At 39.5% G+C, this 26,631-nt stretch overlaps 1 protein-coding gene across 2 annotated transcripts in view; it reads left to right on the top strand.

The window, feature by feature from the left end:
• SYT1 (synaptotagmin 1) overlaps positions 1-26,631 on the top strand; it is a 213,157-nt gene that overhangs the window by 89,652 nt on the left and 96,874 nt on the right. For both annotated transcript variants that reach the window (XM_088531211.1, XM_088531212.1), the window contains exon 2: positions 1,197-1,385. In XM_088531211.1, coding sequence (XP_088387337.1) covers positions 1,214-1,385 — 172 coding nt within the window. In that variant the 5' untranslated portion in view covers positions 1,197-1,213. The remainder of the gene's footprint in view (positions 1-1,196; positions 1,386-26,631) is intronic.

Below are 26,631 nucleotides of genomic sequence, written 5' to 3' on the forward strand. Positions count from 1 at the left end.
ACAAAGCTCATGATTCATCACACTGTACACAGGCAGATGCTCTTATGCCCCTTTAATTTTGATGTTTTGCAGCGTTTTTTCGTATGATGATGTTCAGATTTCTCAGCTTTGACAGGTCGAAGGCCAAGCTTCCTTTGGGACTGGGAGCAATTGTGTACTCAGAACAATAATGAATGTTTGCTCTCTCTCAAACTCCTTTCTCTCTTTGTTTTTCTGGAAAAAAAATAGCATGACTATTCAGATTGGAGATATTTAGGATGCAGCAGAAAATCAAACAGCGTATTCAAAACCGTGTAAACATTTCAGCTGACCTTCTTGTGATATGGAAATTGCATGGTGCATCTCATCTCCACCTTCACCCTGCTGGCCCCAAATTCATTGCTTTATACTGAAAGTTCAAGGAAAGGTTTTGCAAAATGCCCGTTCAACAACATTAAATCCAAAATATGCTGGTGTGGGATTTTATTTGTGACAGGCTTTCTGATTCTTCAATATAGCAGCATTTAGATATCCTAAAGATGTCATAGCTTCACAAATACACCGATGAGACCTGTGAATAATTTAACAGAATATTGTGTGTAGCAAATGTCATGCAAAGTAACCAGAAGGAAAATTGCCTTCAATAAGTGAAGATAAAAATGGATGCAAATCAATTTCTGCTTAATGTACAGCTCACTTAAATGGGAAACAATATTTTATTACTTTGACAGGAAAGTTGGAAGTGTTTTTATTACAGCCTTATCACTTCATTTATTTTATATAGAAACTTCAGCTTTGGATCTGCTCTTCTGTAACTCTCATAGATAAATAAGCCTGTAAATACAATGTGAAATTTGCTCATAGAGAGCAGTTGTCAGGCAATTTACTCCTACTTTCAATACTGAAGAGCAAATGTAAATCTACATGAGAGTTTTATAGGAATTTTGAGGTTTGACATTCAGCAGTTTAAAATTCAGCACTATAGGAGAAGAACTGTAAGCAATAAAACAATTGTGGCTGAAATTAACCCTACAAAAGTCTTTTCCCTCTGGTCTAATAAATATTGTATGAAGAGTGAAGCAATATGCTGATGCGGTTATATTTACCCAGAAAGCATGAGCACCGAGTGATATGCTGCCTAGTTAGTATTTTATTGATATGAGAACCATTTTGATGATTTAAACATTTTCTTTTGTTGTTTTTTTTGCCTCCAACAGCTAACGCAAGGGTTAAAATGGTGAGTGAAAGTCATCATGAGGCCCTGGCAGCACCGCCAGCCACCACGGTAGCAGCAGCCCCTCCGAGTAATGTCACCGAGCCAGCCAGTCCTGGGGGAGGCGGCGGGAAAGAAGATGCATTTTCTAAGTTAAAAGAGAAGTTCATGAATGAACTGAATAAAATTCCACGTAAGTAAAATTTGCTTGATTAAAAACTTCTCATGGGGTAGTAGATTTAACTTGGGGTTTTCTTCTCTGTCATTTGTCTGGAGAGCATGCTAAATATTTTCTAGTCAAAAGTTTTCGTTTTTAAAGGTTAACATTTGTAGAAAAGAATGATGTATGACTGATAATGACAGATAACAAATTAGAATATTAGTCGATTTTTTATCTTTAGAGCGGGTCTTGGCAATGTGGCAGATGAAGTTTTTGCAAAATTGATAGCAAGCAGCTTTGCTCTGTCACTCAAAATTCTCACTGGCAAGAAGAAAGGTGTTACAATGTTAAGAAGTCTTATGTCATTAGCTTGGTAATCTGCACAGTCCACTGCAGACTATATTCAAGTGAAATTGCTTGATGGGACAAGGAAACTACTGGAAGAGAAGGGGACAAAAAACAAAACAAGATCTAGAGGTAGAAATGCTCAGCATTTGAGAAATGGAATCCTCTAATTCATAGCTCAGTGTGAGATGTAAATGAGGTAGATAGATAACACTTGTAGATATCCCTTTATTTTTCAGCTTTGATTTTAACATAACAAAGGTGTAAATGGATTGCACTGTGTGAAACTCTGTGGTTGGTAGGTGTGGGGAAAGGTCTGTAGATTGAGATGAATTTTAAATTCACTGGCACATCCTTTTATAAACAATGATGAACACAAATGGAAAGTTCAGTTTTGAGAATCTTTCCAAATAAGACTTTGATTTGTGCAAAGAGCGAACATTCTAGTACATAACAATAAGTTTGCTCAGGAAAGTGCACTGGGCCATAGAACTCTATTTATTATGAAATACACTTTAACAATTAAAAAATGTGGTAGGTTACACTAATAGAATAGAACATGTGGTGGCTCTCCTTTTTTCACTTAGAGAAGTTCTTTTCAGCATCATGTTAAACAAAATAGCAATCTGCATCCTTAGAGCACTGTGGTGCCTCCAAATAACCCAACCAAAACAACTATCCTCATTTTGTTGTGCCTCAAGGCAGAATTAATTGAGTAGCTCGATCATTTTCATCACACAAGATTATTTCTTCTATTAGTTTATTCTCCTGCCTGTAATAATTCCCCCTGTTTTGGCAGAGAGCCCACTGCATTCTCTTAAAGTTTCCACCAGATCAGTGTTTCGGAAGACAAGTCCCAAATGTTTAAAATCTTGGCCCCTACTGGGTGCCCTGATTGCTTCTTGCAGTTTATGCCTCTCACTTTTCATTTCAGTAACAACAGAGCTTCATCTGCCACCTAACAGTGCTCATTTCCACTCACGTCTCTCGTTCTAGTTTTGCAATAGAAACTACTCTTGACTGTTTAAAATATAATTGGCAAACTCAAACTCAAGTTTCAAAATAGTTTTTGTTTGTAATGTTCAGCTATTGTTTGGAAACAAATATGCTGTTGACAATTTGGAGCATATTATGTCCCAAATATCTTCTGCTTTCCCTTTGGAGAGCAAACCCTCCATGTATGAGCTACAGCAAACCAGTCTAAATATGTTTGTTGTCAAAAAAACAACTGTCCCTCACATTGCTAATGGCAAATTTGGGGGGAATCTCTCTTAAACAAAATCAGACTGTATGCTTGTTCCAACCAGTCCTTTTAATAGGCAATTTCTGATCCAGATGAAGTTTCTTGCCATGTGACAGTGGAAAGAGCAGAGAGGTAGTGAATAGTCTTCCTTTGGATAGCACGTTTCCTCAGCTCCAAAAATGCCTGTGGCATGTGGAAGACCATGGGCCACGTTTTTGCTGGAGCAGAGTCAAACTGGAGGCTTGACCTTGAGTCTTACATGTGCCAGAGGAATGCCCATAGGGAGCAAGTTCTCTCATCTTTACAGATGGGACACAAGCATGTTTTCTGTCATATGTATTTTTTCATTAATAACTTCCAAAGTTGTCCTATTCATCAACACATGACAGGAAGGCTTTGAAAGCTCAGTGGCTACTGAGAGAGGATTTTTTTTTCAGTGCTGTTTTGTGTATATGTGATACAGAATTAATTAAAAGGAATATTGCTGCCTTACTGCCTAAAATGTCTGCAGATAGAAAATAAGCTACCATGATTTAATGGATGCATAGTATGACAAGATGTAATGTATCCGTGCTGGCAAAAAGCTCACCAGTAATCAACTTGGCTAGAGCGATTAAAAAAAAAAAGTGTTAAGGGCATTTGAATACAGCCTCCTCATTAAAACTTTCAACAGAAGATCCACGATAGCAAGTTATACTTGCACTAAAAGTTGTTCAATAGTGGACTCTAGGAAGCAAAAATAGAGGTACATCATGCTATATCCAACTGAATAGATGCTGCTCCTTCTGTGTGGATTAAAATAGAATAGTCATCTTTTAAAAACGATATATTTTGTAGAACGTATAAAGGCCACAAGTTAAATACGCTAGACATACTTAGCTAACTAAAAATGTCAGGATCCCTATTAACATTTCTCTTTACAAAAATCCAAAATAGGGTCTGTACAGTTAAAATAGCACTGATATTTTCTCCTTTAGAGTATGTACCACAGAAGCCTTATTTTTATTAAAAACAGATGATTTTTAAAAAATGAGGGAATTTCAAAAAAAGCAGAGATGCCATTTGTAGTAGTGTGTATATCTAACAGTAGTGATGACATATGTAAACCTGTCAAAATATTGATTGATACAAGCAGAATTTCTGATATTCCTTTGTTTTGCTTCTTTCTAAAGAAGAACACATGTTGGATTTTGGGTCAGAAGAGTGTAGACTTGGGAAAACACGTAGATCATTGGGAACAGTGATGTCCTACTACGTATCTACTCTAGGAACCAAAGGAATTGGGATCGTTTTGTAGCAATGACTCATACAATTAAAGAGCAAGAATCCTATAAGGTTACTGAAGCATAACTGTGAAGAATTTTTTTCTCAGTTATGTAAATCCCTGCATTTTGGTTTTGAGAGGCTAATCTGCATAATCACAGTACAGTTGTTTCTCAATAACTGCAGTGTGTGTAAGTCATTATATCTTAATTGGTTCTTCTCTACTATCTTTCCCAATTTATCTTTAATCTGCAGAATTTTTAAACTGTTTGCCAAAGAGAGAAAAAAAGACCCCAACCTCAGCTTTTACATTTTTCATTTTAAATGTATTCCATCACCTTAATTCCAACATGTTAAGCTGGTAAAATGAAGCAGATAAAATGGAACTTAAAGTTTTGAAAATGAAATCTAATTTAAAGTATTTTTAAGACTTTTTTAGTCTTTCCTTCCTCTCACTGCTTTTTCCATCTGGGTCCTTGTCTACAGGCTAGCAATATTCCTTTTTTTTTTTCAGAGTCTGCCACATATTCATGTTAAGCAAGTTCTAGCTTCTGCGTGAGTATGGCAATTCAAGACAGCAACAGCTTTTGGGCTGAGGCTCTAAATGTCAGAGTAACGATAATAACTATACAAAGATTAAACTTAACGTTAGTCAACATAATTTACTTAATAAGTGTTTTGTAAAATCAAAGTGATCTTGATATATTTCCTAAAAATACATTTCTATGCAAACAGCTGACCTTGTTCCACCTACACCGTAAACAGAGCGCTCTGCCAGTACAATCCCAGCACAGCTCTGACGGATTAATAATACTCTGCTCGTGCTTGTACTGCACTTTTGAATAGCTGTAATATCTGACTGCATTAAATCCAGGATATTAGTGCTAGCTCATTAATAGGAAGTTATTGCATATTTATAATGCTTTTTGCTGTCCTAATTGGATAAGAAGGTCTGTTTCTGCACTAACTTTATTCTGAAATGTTTGGCTGGCCTGCGGCTCCACTTGGCCTCTGTAGCTGCTGCTCGAAACCCCTAGGTTTGATTTTCATCCTGCACGGCAGACAGACAGTCCTCAAAGCAGGTGCTTAAACGCGGGTCATGGCTCAGGCTAAAAATCTGTGTTCTGTTTAGACTTACTTCACATCCTATTTTCAGCTGTGCGGACAAAGACTTATTAACCTCTCCTTGGCTTAGTGAGTAACTCTCGAAACAAAATGGGGCTGGAGGGCAGAGAGGAAATAAAAATATACAAATAATCATAGGAAAGCAAAAGCAAACCGTAAGAATCATGTCTGGGTTAATTCCAAGTAACAGCTCAGTAAATCGAAGTGCAGGCTTGCATCTTTCAGGCTGTATATCTGTATTTGGGTAAATTAGCAAATAAAATAATCCTTGATTTATATGTTCAGCCATTAAGGTTAAATATTCAGGTCTTGCTCAGTCTTCAGCTATCGGTATAGACACAGTTCATCATTTATTGCTTCCTGCTGCTCTTCCCTTTTCCATCCTTCTGCTTTTCTTCCTTGATCATTTAAGATTGTATTAAGAGTTCTTATTGGCAAGCCCCTTTACTGGCAATAAAATTAATGCATTAATTTTCATTTTTGTTTGGCATCAACATTCAGGGTTTAGGTAATATTGGCTTGTGTCTGTGATTAGAAAATTGAGGATTTTGTGCATAGGGTCATTCTGAAATCTAGTTCCTATGGAACTGGCTAGTTGATGATGTGCAGAAAGTGAATTCAGACTCTTCCTTGCACTGGCTTTGATTTGTTTTTTACAGCACTGGCACTGACACAGAGGAAGAAGGACAGGTTCTTTTCTAAGTTCATAGCAAAGAAGCAAAATACTGCTGAGGGAATCCTTCCAGATTTCAGTACTGGATTAATAGAGAGATAAATACAGAAAATCAGCTATTGTTTATATAAGCACACCACATATTAGTGATAGTCTTGCTGCTCTTGTCAGGCAAATATATGCAGCTTTTGCACTGAGGAAGAAAGAAACATGAGAAATTAGAAGCAAGGATTTGTTTTGCAACACGGAATAGATACAAGAAAGAGATATTACAGTACAATGCAGTACAATGCAATGCAGTACAGTACACGAAAAAAAAAGTCAGTATTTCTAACTATAGCACTTTAAATGCAACACACAGATTACTTTGATTTTTTTTTTCTGAAACCTCCACTTTGAGAACTTCAGTATGTTTTTTGCATTTAAGAAAAGGGTTCCAAACCAAATGCTACTAGGGAAAGCTTGAGCATGTCATCTACATAAATCCATAAAACACAGAAATCATTATGCAAAGAAAAGCAGTTCACTCTGTGTTAGTCTATACTCTCATAATATAAAAATATATCAATTATTTTTAAATGCCTAACATATTTTGAACAGTTGAAGTTAGGAGTTCTGACTTTTAAGCCAAAGTGTCTAAAATAGATACTGAGGGATGGAAAGAGGAAATGAAAAACTCTTGGAGCAGAACATGGATGAGAATCCTTATTTATGTGAAAGGAATAGTGCACGATCTCAGCTCCTGCTGCATTTTGCTCTGTGTGGAGCAGGCAGAGGCGAGCCCACATGCTCGCCAGCACATTACTCGTCTCCTGTGATCCGAGGAAGCTCATCCCACACATCTGACGCATGTCGGGCTGAGCCAGGACCCTGTTCCTGGGCTGGCCGGTGCCTTGGCTGTCAACGGGAGGGTACAGGAGACAACAGCCAACTCCTAGACTTTGAACAGCACAACCTGGCACGCTGTAACCTCAAGGACTTTTCCACAGCACCTTGTGAATGTTTTGTCCTGTTGGGAAAGAAATACAGTCTCTTAACCAGAGCCACGCTGGGAGCACAACCTCAGCGTCAAACAGAATTATCCGCTATTGATCGCGCCGTCCTGGAACATCATTTTCAGCAGCAGCTGTTGTGCTGGAGCTGTGTAATCTGAAACAAGGGCAAAAGGAAGCAAGCCCTCCTGTAATATATGAGGTGCCACGAACATTTTAGCAAGTGGTGAAAAAACAAAAACCCTCTCCAGATCAAATTTTACTGCCATGGGGGTGAAATTCATCTATTGCGGAAATGAGGGTGAGCACCTACCTTGTGTTTGGTGACAAGATTTTAACAAGGGGTCCCTGAGAACCCTCGCCATGTCCCCTCTGGTCCATCATTGTGATTATTATTCTATATGTTACAGTGTGTGTGTAGGTATTTTATTGCACTATAGATATGTCAAGTTGTGCCAGTGCCTTATAAATTGAGGAGAGAATTCAATTTACAAGCAGAAAACTGAACATGTTTGCCAGCTTACATGCAGTACTGGGAATGTCTCTTAAAATTTCATTACTTTGTGAAAGAAGAAGCATCCATTAAAATTATGTTTACGTACATAAAATTGCTGCAATCTTTGCTAGTCTTTTTCAAACTTAAGTGGGTGAAATGTTTACCAAAATTACCCATTACCTGTTATAATTCAGTTCATAATCTTGCACTGAAAATGCTCTATAAAGAGAGTTTAAGGAACAGTTGTTCTCAACTTAAAATTGACAACACATTCAAAGATTGCTTCTTAGAAACATACTGCGTAAAAGAAAAAAAGCACTTGGGACTCTGTTTAATAGATTTGCTTTAAAAATATAGTCTATAAATGTGCAATAAAATATAGGAATTAGTGGCAAGATTGATATTACTTCCATACCTCAGCTACATGTGCCTAGGCATTATGGCAAGCTATAAGATGTTATCGTGCATTTTTATGTGAACCGAGAGTAGATAATGAAACCTCTATGTTTTAAGTGGGCACGGATTAAAAATAGAATATCATTCTTGAATGATATTGTTATGAATTCTGCTTAGGACCGAGTGAGTTTGATGCTGAAAATTATCCAAAATAATCCAGGACTTCTCTGAGGGATTATAAATACGTAATCTCTCACTTATTTTAGTTGGTGTGTATTTTCTAAGGTATTTAGCTTTAAATTTTTTAATGATACCTTCTTTGGTATCTGTTGTGTTTTAGACTTCTGACAGTCTCCCAGGTGGACAGAATATTAAGCCCCAGAACACTCGCAGCCGCTTTTGGGAGCTATGTGGGTGCAGAGAGTGCCCTTTCCTGCATTTTTCCCATCTCTGCAGGCTCAGCTAGTGTTTCAGGCAAGCTCTTCAACTGCCTAAATGAGGAAGTCCCTGCTGCTTTCAGAGCACCCAGCCAGTTTGCACGAGTCCGGAGGTGCCCTCAGATCTTCAGACAGATCTTGCCATGCGTAGACTTTGCTCTGGCTCTACAGGAGCTGGCACTGCTGAACTCGAGCGGCTGCCGGAGGAAGGCAGAGCTCCAGCTGGCAGCTGAGCAGCCATCTGCTCGCTCCTGCGCAGGTTCCCGAGTCTGAAGATAATCTTAATTATCAACTTCAGCAAGAGCTCCCTAATTTGCTCACGGCCCCTATATCATCTGGGGACATTGTTTTAGGACTGTAGCTGGCACTGTTTCCCTACAGCTGTGAGAGCCACCAAAGTTAAAGATGGGGTTTGTCCTTTCGAGTGAGAAAGACATGTCAGCCCACGTCTCCAAGTGAACTTCAGAAATGCCCAGGATTCCTATGCTTAACTTTTAAGAATCGAGCTCTGGAAGTCAGATTCACAAATCTGAATTGAATGCCTTAATTCTCTGCAGAAGCCTCCAGAAGTAGGGGGCCCAATTTGTCCCAAAGGGAAAACTGGAGGGAGATGTGCCTGGAGTCATACTGATCTCACAGACTTTTGTACCTAAAGAGAACCCTAGATGAGGCCTTCGCAACAGACAACTTCACAGCCTGAAACCGTTCTCCCTGACTTGGAGACCTGATTTATCTCCCTTTGAGAGCAATTGGCTCACTCACTTCCATCAAAGTCCAATCTGATGAAAAATGAGATAACTTAGTGGACCAGAGAGCTGACTCAAGGACAGCATATGCATTTTGCAGTGAAATGGCATTGGACTAAAGCAAATAGCAGTGGGTGTTGAGGGCTCCTTACTATTAAACTAGTCTTACTAGGCTACAGAATCTGGCCCCATGAATCCTGCATTTGTTTTCTAGCTGTTTCCACAGAGACACATCCAAATTAGTTATTCAGCTTGATCCTTTGATCCCCTTTAGTCCCAGGAAGAGCAAGAACCCCGGTGCTAGGCAGGCTATAGCCTAAATGATATTCCCCAGCCTGTACTGGCAACTCCTATGTTGCCTAAAACCACCTGTTTGACGCTTTCTGGGCATGGAAAGGAGAAGGACTATCCTAAAGTTGGTGAGCTGTTGATAGAATTGAAAGTCATTTTCACACAAGTTTTCTTGCCCTAGGTCCATTTCTCAAAGGGCAGCACCCTAGAAGGGAGAGAACGTCCAGGAAGAACTGGAACATTTTATTTCTTTCCTTTTTTTTTTTTTTACTGCAACCAGTATATAGAGAGGCAGTGTATTTATTAACACTATTTTCCTAGCTGGAACTCACATTTAAAAAAAAGTGCAGAAAATATGCTTGCTATCCCAACATTTAGACTCATTTCTTCTTTAGATTTAAAACCTCCCTCCTCTTCCGAAACCAACTATTTTACAGTGTTTTCCAAGACCTCAGGAGGCAATCTGCAGCAAACACTAGCTCTGAGCTGCAATGTAGCGTTTCAGGTCTCAGCCCAGCAGCCAGTTATGTGTCTGTAATATTCCATGGGTGCAGACTGACTTGCAGCAAGGGCAATGGAAGGATGACAGAGGAAGATAAGGCAAACTTACTATTCATAAATTTCAGTCTAGCATAACATTTTAGATTACAACTCTGTGATGGTAATCACCTCATATGAAACTGTTCCAGAATACCAATTTCTAAACTCTGTTTCTTCATAAAATATTTATTGATGGGTTTTAAGTCCTAGGACTGGTAGGTGTCCCAGCTGAGAGAAAATAGCATGCAGGGATAGGGGTGAGGGCACAGTGGACAAATGAGAAAGCTTAATGTTATCTGAACTCAGGGCATAACATTGAGGATGATAAAATAGCATGAAGAAATGTCAAAATTGACTTGACTGGCAGCTATTCTGAGACAGTCATGCATTTATCTAACTGTGATTGTAGAGTACAAAAATACTTACGCACACTGCTTTTTTGATATAAATATAGGTATGTAGGAAGATACAGAATAGAAGAGGGAACCTACTTAAATCATTTTTCTATGGAGTTAATGTATTAACTGAAGTGTTTAATCTGTGCAACATCTTTGATTTGAAACAGCTCATTTTCATTCGGCAATATTGATAGTTGAATTTTGATTTTGCACAGTGCGTGGATCTGTCCAACATTGCTACTACTTCTCATTGCCACCTGGAATAAGACTTAATAAGAAAACTAGATATAACTTTATATTGACAATGACAAGAGGCATTTTTATTCTGCTCAAGTGAATATTTATCACAATAATTAGTAGAGCAAGAACAGAACAGGAAGATTTTATATATATAATATAAATTGATCTTAATTCTGCTTATTAAAACTCTGCAATTATATACATGATGCAATTTTAGAAATATATATTACACACAAGTAAGGTGGTAGTAAACAAATCTCTTTTCATATACTTGTAAATACCAAGGTATTTTTTCTCCCAGTTCATTTTAGGAGACTGCTTATTAAGCACTGTACACTTCATTGCTACATGACCCGTGACCGATTATCACAACATTTTCATGATTACAGTCAGAAGAGACAGCATTGGGACAGGTGTTAAGCTTAAATGATCAGTGCAGTGCTACTATGAGATGATTTGGGGAGGGGGAGGATTTGAAAATTTCCAATGGAAGCTGTTGGAAGAATGTAATTACTTCACTTGGGATTTGGGCCAACCTTGCAAACATCCCATTTCCACACAAGTGATTGAGATTCCTTCCATTTAGTTTAATGAGAGTTGAATGGGGCCATAAGGCATGACAGTCCTTTTGGGAAAATCCCAGGGGATCTTCCATCAACTCAAAAGCTTGGGGCATCCATTTAATGCCTCCAAAGCACAGAAACATTAGCATTAGTGCACTTCCAACAGGGTTCCTCAGCACTGCTGGCTCAGAAGGGAGCGTGCCACCATGGTGCCACGTTCCGTGCTGGGAGGGATCCAGGAGACTGGCAGATGATGTTGTTTAGCTTTCTCCTTTTTCACATAGTGTAGGTCACCCATGAACTTTAGGGAACTGTTTAGCTGTCTGGGGGGTATATTGGACAGTCTGTGGCAATAAGCAGGGAGTCAATGTGATGCCTAACTATTTCTTCCCTCCTTGCAGTTTCAGTGCTGAGAAACATCTGTAAGTCAGCTTTCGAATTTCACAGGCTTCAGGACCTTTTTCAGTGGTTGAACACCGGCAGTACTTTAATCCTTGCAGACAAAAGTCTGGGGTTGCCCCCAGTGCCAATGCCAGTCCTCTGTTGGGACAGACTTCTTCAATCTTCCCCCTAGTACCAGGGGGCATTATGAAGTACTAGGACTTTATATCACAGTCATGCATACTAAGATAGGTCATTTTAAGTAGACCAGCAAGTGTTAAAATGCCAGTCTGCTCAAAGATGGTTTTATTTGTTTTAAGATGTAGAGACAAGGTATAAGGCACTTACCTCAACACAGGATGCGAATAAATGATGTCTGTGCTTGCAGTTGTTGGGGAGGGTACTTGGGACCCAGTTCCTGAGCTTAATGAGGCTGCACCCAAATTGTTAGGATGCTGAATTACAGCAGTTTGTTACTCACTCAGCATTGTCAGAATGATGGTTGGGAGCCATTAGGAGGCTGAAGTGGCAATGAGGATGCTTGCTGTTGCAAAGCAATGCTGATGGTGTCTGTTTTTGCAAAATATTTCATGGCACAATGGAAATAGGAGGGGGTTCAAACCATTATTTTGTTCCTACTGACATTTGGGAGTAGAGAATTAAAAGCTGCAAAAATGTCTATGTCCCTATCTTGATACTAGATTATCTTTCATTAAATGGCCTTTTCTAAGGAAAAAACAATCAGTAATTGTGATGGCAATTAGTCATTGTTATCTGTAATAATAAGACATGATCTAAAAAACATTCTTTGGAGTATGCCTGGGCAAAAATCTTGTCAAGTAATAACACAGAATAATTTTCTAAAATGTTTTAAACTATGCAGACTCTCACTAAGAAATACCATTACCTTCCTTTCCCTTTGTCCTCCAAAAGGATTCAGCTGATGTATTTGTTTCCATGAGGCAGATGACCACTAATGACAGTATATGTCTTCACATCCTCGGCATCAGCAGGGCGATGTCCTGAGAGCTGCTGTTGCGAACAGGCTGATGAGATGTATGGCTCGTAAGCATTCGAGGTCACATCTGCCATCTGAGTGATCCTAATTTGTGACTTGCAGCTCCAGTACTTCTCCCAAACTTTCATCTACTTCCTCTTTTCCCTGGCTTGCTCATCACACAGCATGTGTCGTTTCTGCTTCCTGCCTCTCCAGAAAAAGCCGAGTTTTGCCATGCTAAGGCTTTCACAGAGAATACAGCTGCTTCCTCACTAATCTACCAGAGAAAGGAGAAAAGTTAAAGTCTCTGAAACTTTTTTGACATATGGCTGAGAGAGGCATAAAACTCCCTGTGGGTTCTAGTCTGTACTTCATTCTCTATGTTATGTGTCTGGCATAAGATACTTCTAATGAAAGATAAAAAACGTAAACCAGTTTCTCCCTTCTGTCTATTGTGTCCTAAGTACTTATCCTTCCACTTCACACAAAGCATGCTAAAGAGTGAAAATCATTCAGGTAACCTTCTAGCAAAACATACCCCTGAATACTGATGTTTATTTCTTAGTAGCTGTAGGTCTAATGTACTGTAAAATATACCAATTTTTTCCTGTCACGATGGAGAGAAGGACTAGCTCTTTTTTTGCTGCAAAATAACAGTGCTCCTGTCAATGATTGCCCCTTACAACATGAATATGATGAACATCCCTCCACTGACCCATGAACTAGAAACCTCATATCTCCACTCAAGTGTTCTCTAAATGCTAAGCTACTAAGTTGGATGAGATGAATTTCTGGAAGGAGAGACAGAAGGGAAAAGTGTGTGGTTTATGCTCCAGCGGTGTTAGTGGTTGTCAGTAAAGCCATGTGTGGTCTCAGGTAAGGATCATGGAATTGAGACCAGCAACGATAAATTTCATCATGGTCAAAATTACAGAGAGGCCAAAGTAATCATAGAATCATAGAATGCTTAAGGTTGGAATCCAAAATTGGTTACAGTGCTGGCTTCCAGAAAGAAGTTGTCTTTCTGGTATGACTTGACTTACTTTAAGGCATGTGAGGCCAATTAAATAGTCCACTTCCAAGGTGTGTGTTTATGCAAAAATTATTTTCAGGAAGGGAAAAAAGACTTTCAAACAAAAGACAGTTCACATGTTAGCCACAATGTTCCCATAACTGAAATATTATGCCTGATAAAATAGAGATGTTTAATAGGGTTTGGATCGTTGGTTTTGTTTGTTTGTTTGTTTTAATTCTCCAATGCTTTAATCTGTAAAAGCCACTACAGAGATGCTGGATCTGTAAGCCATCCACAGTGAGCTAAATGCCTGCCTGCTCCAGAGAGGGCTCACTCTTCCATCATGTGTCACCTCTGCCATGATGGCCCTGAATAAGTGTAACTCACTCCTGTTAGTAGTCTGCTGGCACGATACTGCCAGCATAAGTTATTTATGGTTTGCGATGGGTTGAATACTAGTCACAGCACAGAAATAATATTCCCTTCCAAGCTCATTGCATAATGGAGACAAAAACTTTATCCTTCCTAAAGGACAATTTCACCATAACAATATAATTGATAGACCCGTTTTTTTCCCATGCCAACTGCACTTCTCATATGCTCGAATGTTCACTGTGTAGAGTCATAACTTTGGCTTGGAAGCACCAATGAAGGCTGTTATTGATGTGGTCTTCCTTTCCCTCAGCTCAAGGGCAGCCTCCTCACTGCCTAGAAGATTCATGAGTTTGTGATAAGTCTGATTAGAAGCACTCCAGCTGTCTTCTCAAAATGAGCTGAACTTCTCTACTAGTTGCTGGAAACCTCATTTGAGTTTTACCCAATTAGTCTTACTTCCACTGCAGTGCAGAACAATATGCTAGTATCAGTGATCAGAAAGCAAGGCAAATATCTTTCTTCTGAAAGAATTAGGGCAAGTTAATCATGATTTCTCTGATGTCTTTGATTCTTGAAAATATTGCAAAGGCAGCACAGATTTGAGATTCACAATTAATTGAGTAGTGGACTCACCAAGTTATTAGTGCTTAAAGTCTAACTAAAAAGGTACCAATTTTGACTTCCTTTGTTCTTTTCAAAAATAATTTGTATCTATCTCCTTACAATAATGTCTTGGGGGTTGTTTTACAACATATAACTTACTATTTGGTATTTAGAATATTCTTAACCTTCAAACTCTAGACTGATTTCATGACAACTCACAGGCTGCTGAGCCATAAAACATTTATCTTATTATATATATATAAAATATATATGCTCTATATATAATATATGCATATTACATATATATTTATATATATGTAAAAGACATTATAAAATCTATTTGTCTTACAGGTGCTATAGATTTAGCTAACCCAGGAGCAAAGAGTAATTAAAGTTATGCAAGCATAATCATAAAGACAAGTAAATAAGCAATACATTAATACTAGATAATAGATCACTAATAATAAAAAGAGTAAAATAAATACAGTGTACATATACAGGCACTTGCTTTTACCACACTTTAAAAAGTACAAACTGCCCTGACATCAAAATAGGGTGTAAAAATAGCAACATATTTTACAATATCTTTTTCACTCATACATTTATAAATGTATGAAACCTAGATAAAAACATTTAAAAAATGTATCTGAATAATCTGAATCTGGCGCAAAGTTAAATGTTTTCAAACTTTTCTTTATGCTATGTATTTAGTGGGAAAAAAATATATTTTTTGGAGTCTCTGTTACCCCTTAGCGTTTTACAGTACTTCACAGTGCTATTAGCCACCAATGCACATATTCACAAGGTGGATATTCATTCACAGGACTCTCTGACAGCCCATGCAGTACATAAGCGTCACCTCAATGTACGCTTGGAATTATGAAATTTGCCTTTTGCAAGCTTCACATTTCAGACCAAGATATACAAAAAATGGCATGAAAATTACTACTTGCTTAGCAATTTCACACTGACATTTTATTTTTAAATTACTTATGACTTACCAAGATCCCCTTTTCTACAGATCACCACACTTACCTTTCCAGGTTAAAGGAATTTTGTCAAAAGCAGCCAATGAATTTTTCTCTATACACCTCAGGACCTAATCCTGAAAACACACTATTTCTGAAATTAATGGGTCTAATTACAGTAGAAAGGACCCAAATCAGACCTATACTTCTCCAGAAACTTCAGGTGGCAAAGAAAACGTCTTTTGAGAGTTTTCATCATTTACGAATTCTGTTTGACCATAGAGCCCTATATGTACGTGTGTCAAGCAGCAGACGCTGTTTTCATGATCGGATTCACCTGCATTGGGATCTTGGAATAGGGAACAGGAGATCCCTATAGGAGATGCAACCTAGCCTCCGGCCAAGTAGCTAAGGGTAGCAACCAAAAAAAAAAAAAAAAAAGAATGCAGAGCTCTACCCTTGAGGTTATTTCAGTTCTTCATCCAGTGACTATTTTATCTAAAACAGTAGAAAGAGCCAGTTTGCTTTCCTTCTAGGAAAGTCTCATATCTACAATATAATTTTACATCTTCTTGCATGTTCTCTTTGCATGAATCTTACTTTAACATGAAGTGTAGCCTGATGTGGAGAACTTGCCAGCAGTATAGAGCTGTAGCTGTCCTACAAAGTAAGGCCATATTGGAATTAAATATTTTAGCAATTTGGTGAGCATTGAGAAATGATGAGAGGAAGCAAACAACCAGATCTTGACAGGCGATTTTTCCTGCATGAATTCAGACCTACCAGGAGCCCATTTAAATATATGCAGTATATTAATATCCAGTGGCTTCCTACAAGCTTATTTATTTTAGGCTGCAACAACATCAAGGCAGTTTGGACAAGCTTTCTTTTTCTCTAAGACATGAATAGACAAGAGTGTCTATAATACCCTACGGAAGTATATCATGAAGAAGAACTCCTTCAGGTTTGTCCTTTTATGACTCCTTTTTTCATTTACTTTAAGGATTTTTAAAACAAATTTATAAGATGAAGGGGTTTTTTCCCTTAAGCCATGAAACCTCTGCAATGTATTCTTTTCCACTGGACTCAAGTGGAGACCAGCATACAGTCTCATTTTTGGAAGAATGTATGACCGGGCACAGGGTCACAGAGTTTAAAGCACAAACATATATTGCATATTTCATTTCATATTCTTTGGTCATTTCATATCTTAATACTAAACTCAGTTATCGCAGTATTCAAATTGGGAGCAGTAAGTTTTCATACTGCATACAGTATCTGGGCGTATTTATTTGCCAGGAAAAAAAATCAATGGTAAGAAATATTTTAAAAGAACTCACTTAGCAAAGAAGAGGTTTTGATCACACCTGATTTTGCCGGGGAGTTTGTGTCAGTGAAACAACACCTCTGCATTAACGTTCCTTTGTATGTGAATTCTGCCCCAATTAGTAAGGCTGCAGGATGACTTATGGCTTGAAGCTTTTTTTTTTTTTTTTTCTCCAATAGTATCATTTTGTCTAATGAAAGGATATTTTCTTGCCCAGTCAACTTGGCCTCAGTTGTTGTTGTGATGGTCTAAAGGTACCTTATTACTGCTTCTGTGAATGTGCAATTTGAAAGCATCCACATGGAATTCATTTGCTGATTACTCACCTGCTATTAAAGTAGTTCCAAATAAAGTTAAATGGCAGCCTGACTAGCTTCTTGGATGCTCTTCTCACTATAAAAGAAATTCTATGTGTTTTGTGCAGTGCTCAAGCTGCTTTACAGATGCACCATATTTAATTAGATTAGTTTTAATTAGACTACAGATGCAAAGTTGCATCTGTGTTTCACGATTAGTCTGTTTCTAGGCTCTTTCAGCCAATAATGAACCACCATCTCATTTGCATTCATTTAAGTGTGTTAACCTTTCGTTTGCTGGAGTAATCACTGGGGAAGAATGCAGATAACATACAGATTAATATGTCAGTATTGCAGTGTGACACCATATACATACATATACAGAAAGTGAACTGGCCTGAGAGAAAACCAGGCAAGGAAAGAAAGAAAGAAAGAAAGAAAGAAGGAAATTGCACCGAAGAATTAATTCACTCTTAAATAAGTTTTTCTGATAATTCCTTTTATACTTATTTAAATTCCTCTAGAGCCCTTATTTTCGAAGTTGCAAGCTTTGGACTTTATTGATTGCTCTTTTACCCTTAATGTTTGTTTTCTTTATGATCTTTTCATTTATACTTCTTCATGCATCACAGAGCCCATTTTCTTTTGCTGCTTCTCCCTTTTCTGCCATAACTAGCTTAACTCACTTCTGAGGAGACTCAGAATTAATTGTCATTACTGATGATGCCTTGGGTTTGAAGGATTTGTCAATTAACTATTGCAAAGTTGTTGTTATCAGGAGAGAGCACAGCTGCTTCTGTAGCTAATGGCAGAGTGCTTGCATGAGAAACTGGGAACTTGGGGCAGAGTCGTAGTTGTACTGAAATCATCAGGAGCTTTGCCGTTGATTTTGGCAGAGTGAGGCTTTTACTCTGACTTCTAATTCTAGGAGTTACTATTTTTGCAGTTTTTAATTATGGCATTCCCCTTTCATTTATATTTATGCTTTTTGAGTAAATTTCAGTTTAATTGCTCTAAGTTTGACTGTATTTATACAGGGGCAAAAGGAAGAACTTTGCTGTATGCTTTTAATTTTAAGATGTGATTTTTTTTTCAGCCTCTTTGATCAGTAGCAATGTAATGAATCCAATGAGGAGAATGAGTTTTAATTAAACAAATTTAAGAAGTGGGATGAACTTTTAAGCAGGCAGGGAATAAAGAGGGTTGTTGAATAGCAATAGGAAAATGTGTCTGTGTACAGCAGCCACAAAGAGTGACTTTAAATTCTGGAGAAAAATACTACTACTACAGTGGAAATATGATGATTTCAGGAGGCAAATGTGTGCTGAGCACAGGGTTACGTTCCCCATTCTCAAGATTTAGTGATGGATCACAGAGTACTGGTCATCTTGTCCTGGTTATACTCTGGTTATGACAACTAGCAATTTGGCATTCATAAAGCCCTTCAAAGGTAAAGGCAATGACTTAATGCCACGGAGCAATATAATTCCATGAGCATTGAGTTATGTAACCTATAGGACTGTAGATCCAGATCTGTTATAGAACTTTCAGGCAGACTCTGATCACCATTTACTGAAATAAAGTCAATTCAGGATATCTAATGACTGGTTTTCATAGTCTGCATAAGGTTTGGATCCTGGATTCAGTTCTCTTCCCACTGAACAGAAGAAACTGGCAACATTTCAAAGGCTGAGTTTTCAGGACGCCCTAACAGGGATGCTTCACGTGGTGGAGAAAGTCTGGCCTGGCCATATCTGTAGGATCTGTACTGAGCACATTCAGTGTCAGTAAGATTGGATAGAAGAAGACAGGAAGAAAATGGCCCTTCTGTGAATTCAGCTTGTACAATGAGATCCCGTAAGGGACATAAGTGCCTACAAATGTCTGTTTTCAGCTGAACAGCATAAGACAAAATTGATGCCTACTGCACAGATAGTCGAAGGTGAGCTCTAGTGCTGAGAGAGGGGATTCATTCTTTCTGTCATACCCAGGAAAAATGATGGAATCATTTGAGGAAACCTTGCATCCTACATTGTTTTGCATGACTGGACTTCAAACTCAGCATAGGAGGGAGTCAAGGGGTCTCAAAAGAGTAAAAAAACCTCTCAGACTGCCTGCCCAGGAGCCAGCCAGGGAGAGGGGTGAAGGAGGATTTCCTGCGGAAAGGTTCAGCACCTGGCTGAGAGCAACCAGCGGGCTCCTAGTCCACCTAACTCCGGGGAGAGCAGATTCCCCTCTGAAGCACAGGTGCTTATAGCCATTCTTTTGGGAGAATAGGAGTAGAAGTGGAACAAGGATGAGTCTTCTAATACTGGGCTGGTAGCGCCTCTCTCCACTTTTTATGTTAATCTGGAAGTTGGAGTGTCCCTCCAGGAGATGGGGAGACATAGGTTAAATTTCTTTATCATCACAACGTCAATCATATAGCCCATATAACCATATAACTCATATAACCATGAGGTATATGTCACTCACATAATATGTCACTCACATAACCATATAACCCAGAAAGATGCCCTTCTTGTTAGACTGGAAGCTATAATAGATAAGAGCACTCTGAACCCCTGTTGAAATCATGCCATTGTATAGGAAACAATTCAAAATAAAAACCAAATTGCGAGAGAAGAAAAGGTTTCTGGTTGTCATTCTCAGCATTGCTCTATTTTAGAAAAAAGCATTACTCTATATATAATCTAGTTGTTTCTGAAAAGGGCCTTCTTTCTGATAGTTCTTGCTCTGTCCCAAAGCTTGCAACATCATACTTCACCTCTACTTCATGTCAGGTTTTAAAAAAAGGAGATAAAAATACCAGGTGAGATGTTTTTTGTGAGAGTTGCCATTGTATGAGTCAAACCGCTAACAGTTGCTTTTGCTGATGGCCAATAAGATTAACAGGACACAGAAAGCATGGAGACAAACTACCTGCATTAATCCACACTGGGCAAGGACATTTTGTGCTGCCCTTTAGGGTGATATGTGTGCTTATAAAAATAAAAGTCCTTTCCAGAGATCTCTCAGGTTGCATCATTCCCAACATCTTCAGTATTAACCATGGGTTATAGCTGTAATGTTTCCTCATGGTCTAGCTAAATACAGTGCCTGACTAGAGCTTTTGTAAATTAATTATTCCAGCTAATTAGCAGAAGTCTGAAGCACAACATGAGAGGAAATATATTCCAGGAATGCTAAATTAATAACTACTAACATTGTCCTCAGTTGCTAGATATGCAAAGTGAGAAGCACAGCAACGGTGATAATTGCCTTACAGAAGTAAAAATAAAGGATTAGGGAAAGTGTTTGGGTAGCATGTAGGAGTAAGAGGTCAAAAGACAGTCTGCAGCATTTTCGTGTCACAGACGTGGACTAAATCCATACAACTGTGTAATTTTAATGTAGATGTCAACATATTAACATGAAATTCCAGGCATGTATAAACAGAGGTTGTGTTATTTGTTCCTACTGCAAACTGACCACTTTTCCAAGAAATGCAGTTTCCTTGGCCTTCACAGAAAGGGTGACTATGTAGTGCTGAGGTCTCCTGAGAAGAGTTTTGCCTTGATCCAAACTGAACAAGTAAGGGAAAAATGAATATATATAACATTTACACAAAGCGTTTTGAAGAGATTTCTCATCTTACCTCAGTGGGATGTTTCAGCCTTCATATTTATGGAGGCCAGGAAAAAACACTCTGAGTTCTTGTCCTAAATGATAGTCCTCCTTCTTAGAGGGGCATAACTCCAGATTTGATTAGAGCTATTAATGAGGTCAAATGATGCTTTTAGGCTGGTAGCTAATGTAAACCAAATCTATTTATCACTTTGGCAGTAGTTCCTGCAAGAAAGTTAATGACCATTACTGCACGGCTAGCTGGCCAATCAGGAACCCTGCTTCTTGTGCAAAAAGGCCGACGTTAGTAATCAATCATCATCATCCTCATCATAATAGTGCTGCTAAATGAGCTTCTAAAAAAGAACAACGTGGCTATTAACCTTAACTGCATCTTGAAAATAGATTTCTCCCTACAAAGGCCATCACCGTTATGTGGGTTGCAGCCTTGATAGTTTCTTGCAGAATAAAGGAGGTTGAAATAGTAGGCAAGAGCACAACCTATATTTAGATTCCCTGCTTCAGTCTTTTAAAATAAAAATGAAGGTTTAAAAGAAAAAAGGTCAAAGCCTACTTTTTTTGCTTTTTAATAGCAAGTGAAAACAACATTCCCCCCAAGAGACTTCAGTTGTATTGTCAGTTAATAATAATAAAAAAAAAATTGCCTTTGCAATATGACTGTCTAGTAGCATCCAGATTCCACAAAATTCTGTGTCTTTAAAAACATAACACATTTTCATATTGACAACCATATCACATGATGGTAGAAGTGGTTGTTGCAAAAAACTGCTGTGCATATCCTGGTATTTTCTGGGAGAGTGTGCCGTGGCCAGGAAGGAGTGGGAAGAGTTTTCTGTCCTGGTGCTTGTTGAGACAGAAGTGAGGAATGCCAAAGGAACGCGTTCCTCTTCCATCCCAACGTTATAGCAGTGCTCAGAACAGCAGGGCCATTGGTGCCAGCTCCCTCAAAATTTACGAATACCAGGAACACAGTCTAATAGACTGAGGTTGTGAAAACATTTCAGCTAGAGTGCCCAGGATGGCCTTGAGACCTTCAGCGCTTGCACTTAATTACTCCATCTTGCCAAACGTTCCACAAACCAGGGCAGCTGAGTCCACACCATTCCTGGCCCCATTCCCATGACCCAGTGCCGCTCGTATAACGTGCTGAAGAAATCTGCAGTGCAGCTGGCTTATTCTCTCACATTTACTGGGCTGACCAGGCTGCCGCATCAATGCTAGAGATGCCTGCCAGGATTGCTCTCCCTCATGCTTCTACACAGCTGAATCAATAGACAATTTGATCCCCTCTGAAAGATCAATGTATACAGCCACAGCCAGCCTGGCTTAGTCCCGTGACGATGGATGGAGAGCCAGGCAGGCAGGGGAACAGCAGGATCTCCGTGCTTGCATCCTGCTCTGCGGCACTCCGGCTCTGACACATGATGTGAGCCCTTTCTCACTGTGTGTTAGGTATGCAGGATCACAGGCACCACAACCAAGAGTACTGAGCAATTCAAGCATCCAATTGCATCCAGATTTGACCAGACCAAATTTGACTTTAGACCAACAAAATGTGTGTTGTTGACGACCCTTCTGAACATGTATGGCTCATGCTGGCTGCACCTATCAGCAGCAGCACATAACTATTACAAGGACATACATGGGTTTATGGACACCCTAGAAACAAACATGGCCCTCTGAGATGTTTTGGTTCTGGTGACTAGAGATAGGTAATTTTCTTTCATACAGAGGGTTCATGTGATTGAGGTACAACCATTTCTGTGAAGAATTCTTAGTCAAGTCCTTTGAATTAAATTAGCATTGTCAGAATATGCAATCTCTTGATTGCAGGTCTAAAAACACAGTGATTAAGGCTTCATAAATGACTATTGCCTTTAAAGACAGTTGGTTTATTCTTGTATTTTATTACCAATTCTCTGTCTCGGAAGAGTCTTCTTAAGACCTGCCTTGGATTATCTCCAAAATCAATTCTAATGTAAGTCTAACGCCGAGGTGACCCAGGAGCTCAAGTGCCAGATATGCCTTCTGGGAAGGAGTGGAGCTTGCAGACAAGACTGTGCAGTCTAAGGAGCTATCGAATGCACCATATTTTTATTTGGAGCATTCCTGTTATGAGTTCCATTCTGCCAGCTGGTTTCATAGTTGCTCAAAAGCCTGAGGACCAATCCTCTGTCTTGATCTGGAGGTTGGTCTAGGAGACCAGAAAGGTCTTCTGAAAGGCTACCAGAAAAACTGGTATCGCAGTCAGCTCAGATATTCTTTTCAGCAGGTTCCAGCCAAAACCACTTTCTCTCTTTCAGGGCCCAATCCTGGCAATAACTCTGGCCGCTGATGAGCTATGCGGGCTCCAGGCTGGCTTTCCAGCTTCCCTTGGGAAAAAAAGCGATATTCATTTCCTACATGGAAGGAAGGGGTAGACTATCTTGTGATGATGAATTGATTCTGGCATTAGCACCAGGCTGCCCAAGCCCGGTGCGTGAGCACACTGACTCTTCCCAGTGCAAACTGATGCACGTGTGGCAAGGGCAGCGCAGTGAGGGAGACCAGCGGTGCAGAGCGCCTGGCACTTGCCCCATGTCAACAGGTTTTGATATAGAACATCGGTGGGTCATGGGCTGTGCATGACACAGAGAACCTATGCAAGGAGGATCTTGTGGAGGTGCTAAGAGGGTTATTTAGTAAGTGTGGTGCACGTGAGGCAGTGTGGTGGCGCAGATGGGATGTTGCAGTGTGCAAGCCTGGCACGTTCTGCAAAGCTGAGATGAGGACATGGCTTTGCGAGTGACTCACCAGGCCCCATGGAGATGTCTCTGTACCCTGTGGCGCAGGCTTGGGAGCGTGCGCCGGGACGCCTCACGGGCAAGGCTGCCTTTTCATTCCTCTGCGTGCGCTGTCTCATCTAGCGAGTCATGTCTTCTGAGCTGGTGCCTCTAGGTACTACCCACACACAAATAAGTGCCTATTAATAATGATAATATTTAACTAATCTTGTTCTCTCAAAGTTACAGCTGCACATTTAAAATGACAGATCAAGAAACGCAGGCATGCAGTTGATTTCACCGGGTAAATGCTGTTGCCCAGCAAAAGAATCACACGTTTATAGATACAATCCAGTCACAGAAGAAAACATGGCTCTTCATACTAGCACTTGCTGCCTACATCCTGCAGCTGGCCCATCATTCAGCAGGAATAAATTTAAAAACAAAGGTTTGATGCTACCTGGAAGAAAGAGGTTGTTCTTAGTTTGCTCCTTGATTGTTTTTATCTCCACTTTCACCTGGAGATAAAGTACATTTCACTAAAAAATTTAGTCGGTGGCAACTGAAACTCAGAATGGGCAACAAGGCTGAGGAACAGGAGAGTTAGCTGAGTAGGTAAGTTCATCCAGTTAAGTATATATGAGAAGCAGGTTTATGCTCTGCCATCCCATACTTTGCCTGAATCTATGAATTCTGGGCACAACATTGCCATTTTGATAATAAAATGGAAAGAGTCAGGAAAAAATGATTATTTTAATAACTTTAATAGGTGAAAAATTATTATAAATATTAGCACATCATGATATATAAAACTGCTAGCCTGTTTACTTAAGCTACCTCTCTGCAGTGATAAACAAAATTGATTATTAAGGGTCCAAACTCTCTTCAAACATGGTACATTTTGACTGTGCAAACCAGGAACATTTTCACTTTTCATGAGACAATAATTACCCTGCTGACAGTAATTCTCCACAGCCAGGTGGGAAGTGCTATGTTCCAGCCTTTCTTTTCATCAAGGCCGCTATTTTAGATGAAAATAGTCTTGGATAAAGCATGGCAGCAGTCCCCTGACTTTCTGCTTGGGAAGGAGCAACCAAAGAGAGGTGGCCGAGAGCTGTGTGAAGCTCCCGGTGCTGGAGAACTGATGCTCCACTGAGACGTGCGGGAGATGTGAGGGGCCTGGAGCTGGGACTGAGATGGTTGTGGCTGATGCCTGGCTCTGGTGCCTGGCACTGCACCAGTGCACCCACCTTGTCTTCTCTACAGTGCTATCCAAAGTAGTGTTATTCTCTGTGTTTTAATGTCTGCATTTCTATAGATGCAATGCTTACTGCTATTGTGAGACCCTTTGAGATTTACTGAAGAAAAACGCTATAGACGAGCCATTTTTATTTGAGACCTTCTAAATGAATGTTAAATCTCAGTAAGAAATAAAATTGGTAATTCTTTTTAGTGGAAACTAAGTGTCTGAGACCACTGATGGTCACTTCTTTTCACAGGAGCTGTTCTGCTTTAAAACCTAAGCCTATATCAAATAGCATTCTGTGTATATATTCTTGTATATATTAGCAGGTCATTGACTTACAGATAGAATCTGTATAATATCATCTGTCAGAAATCATACATCCAGATCCTTTTTTTTAAAAAAGGCACTATACCTGCATAATGTTTTATAACAAAATATACAGAATTAGCTTTTCCTTTCTTGGAAAAGGAGTTTTAAACTAATTTTAGAACTTTTAAAATTCAACATGGTCTATGTGTGACTAATTCTTCTGGTATGCAAGAACTGCCATTCCTGTTTTGAAAAATGAAGTACAATCCTAGCCTCGTATTTTCAGGGGAAACCCTGACAATGTGGCATAAATACATTCCCAAGTGCCTAAGCACAAAGCAGCAGAATAAAAACCAAAAACAGCATTCATTGTATATAATGAATGTAATCTGCTAAGAAAAGCTAAAGCATAATTAATTTTTCCCATCATTTTTGTTACTTTTTAGTCTCATTCTCTTCAATTCGGAATCCTGGGATTGATATGGCTAGAGCATTTTGTTCCTTTGAAAATGCCAGTTTAAAGTCACAGGCACGACTCCTTTTTTACTGCTCTTTTCCTTCAACCTATCAATCAAAGTTTTAAGTGTAACACACAGTAAATGTCACAGGAAAAGTGAAATGCTCTTTAACCACCAAATACCATTGTCCATAACATGATTGGAAACACTCATCTTAGGCTTCTACAGTTCTTTTCTTCTGTGCTGAATATTCGCCCTTTGAGTTGTTTCATCCCTTCTCAGGAAAGTATCTAGCCTCAGCTGCTGCTGGTGCAAATATGTGTTTTTGGAAAGCCTTCAACACGGCTGTCTGCCTTCCAGGTTGGGTATAGAAGCTCCAGCTTTCTTCATCTTCCCCAGCTGTTCAGTGTGTCCAGTGCTTTCTCTGGCAATTACCTAGAGCTTGAATTCATTTATTTTATTTTAAATGCTTTATGCCAGCAGGTATCGTGAGCTGGTTGGAGGCATCAGTCTAAGAAATTACCTGCTTAGTCAAAAAGCGTCCTCCCCAGAGGTCTTGCCTTTCCCTATTCCATTTTTTATAGTAACCAGCCTCAGGTTTGGCCAGAGAGAGGAGACTTTATTTGTTTGTTGGAATGCACAGCGATATGGAGCTTCACAGCGGGGACATGTCTGTCATAAGGGACATGTCTATGGAACAGGCAGCCAGGTTTCTCCTCTGGGCTGCTGTTTGTCACGATGGGGAGATGTTCACGATAGTGGGGATATGGCTTGTTTGCTGAACGCTATGGAAAGTGCTCAGGGGAGAAACACTTACATTTGGGCAAGGCAGGGGGTAGGAAGAGCGGGTAGAAGGGAAGCAGGTACAGTGGGAGGTGGTGTGGCTGTAAAAGGCGCTGCTGAGCAGGTCACGGAGCAGAGCAAGGAGGAGGACACAGAGCAGGGCACGGAGCAGAGCACAGAGCAGGGCAAGAAGCAGGCCAGTCAGGCATCAAAGGCAACAGCAGGAACTTTTCCGGGGCACCATGCTGTGTTCGCTCCCGCTAGGGAAGCTGCTGCAAGGTGGCCAGGCTGAAAGCCAGCCTGCAAGAACTGATCTGCTGTGACACAGCAGGCTCAGCTCAGTTTTAACTCCTTTTTATTTATATTCTGTTTCATCTTAAATTT

This window comes from Tinamus guttatus, unplaced genomic scaffold (genome assembly GCF_059628265.1).
Source record: "Tinamus guttatus ecotype Peru unplaced genomic scaffold, ASM5962826v1 Tinamus_guttatus_pri_ptg000399l, whole genome shotgun sequence".
NCBI classification, from domain to species: Eukaryota; Metazoa; Chordata; class Aves; order Tinamiformes; family Tinamidae; genus Tinamus; species Tinamus guttatus.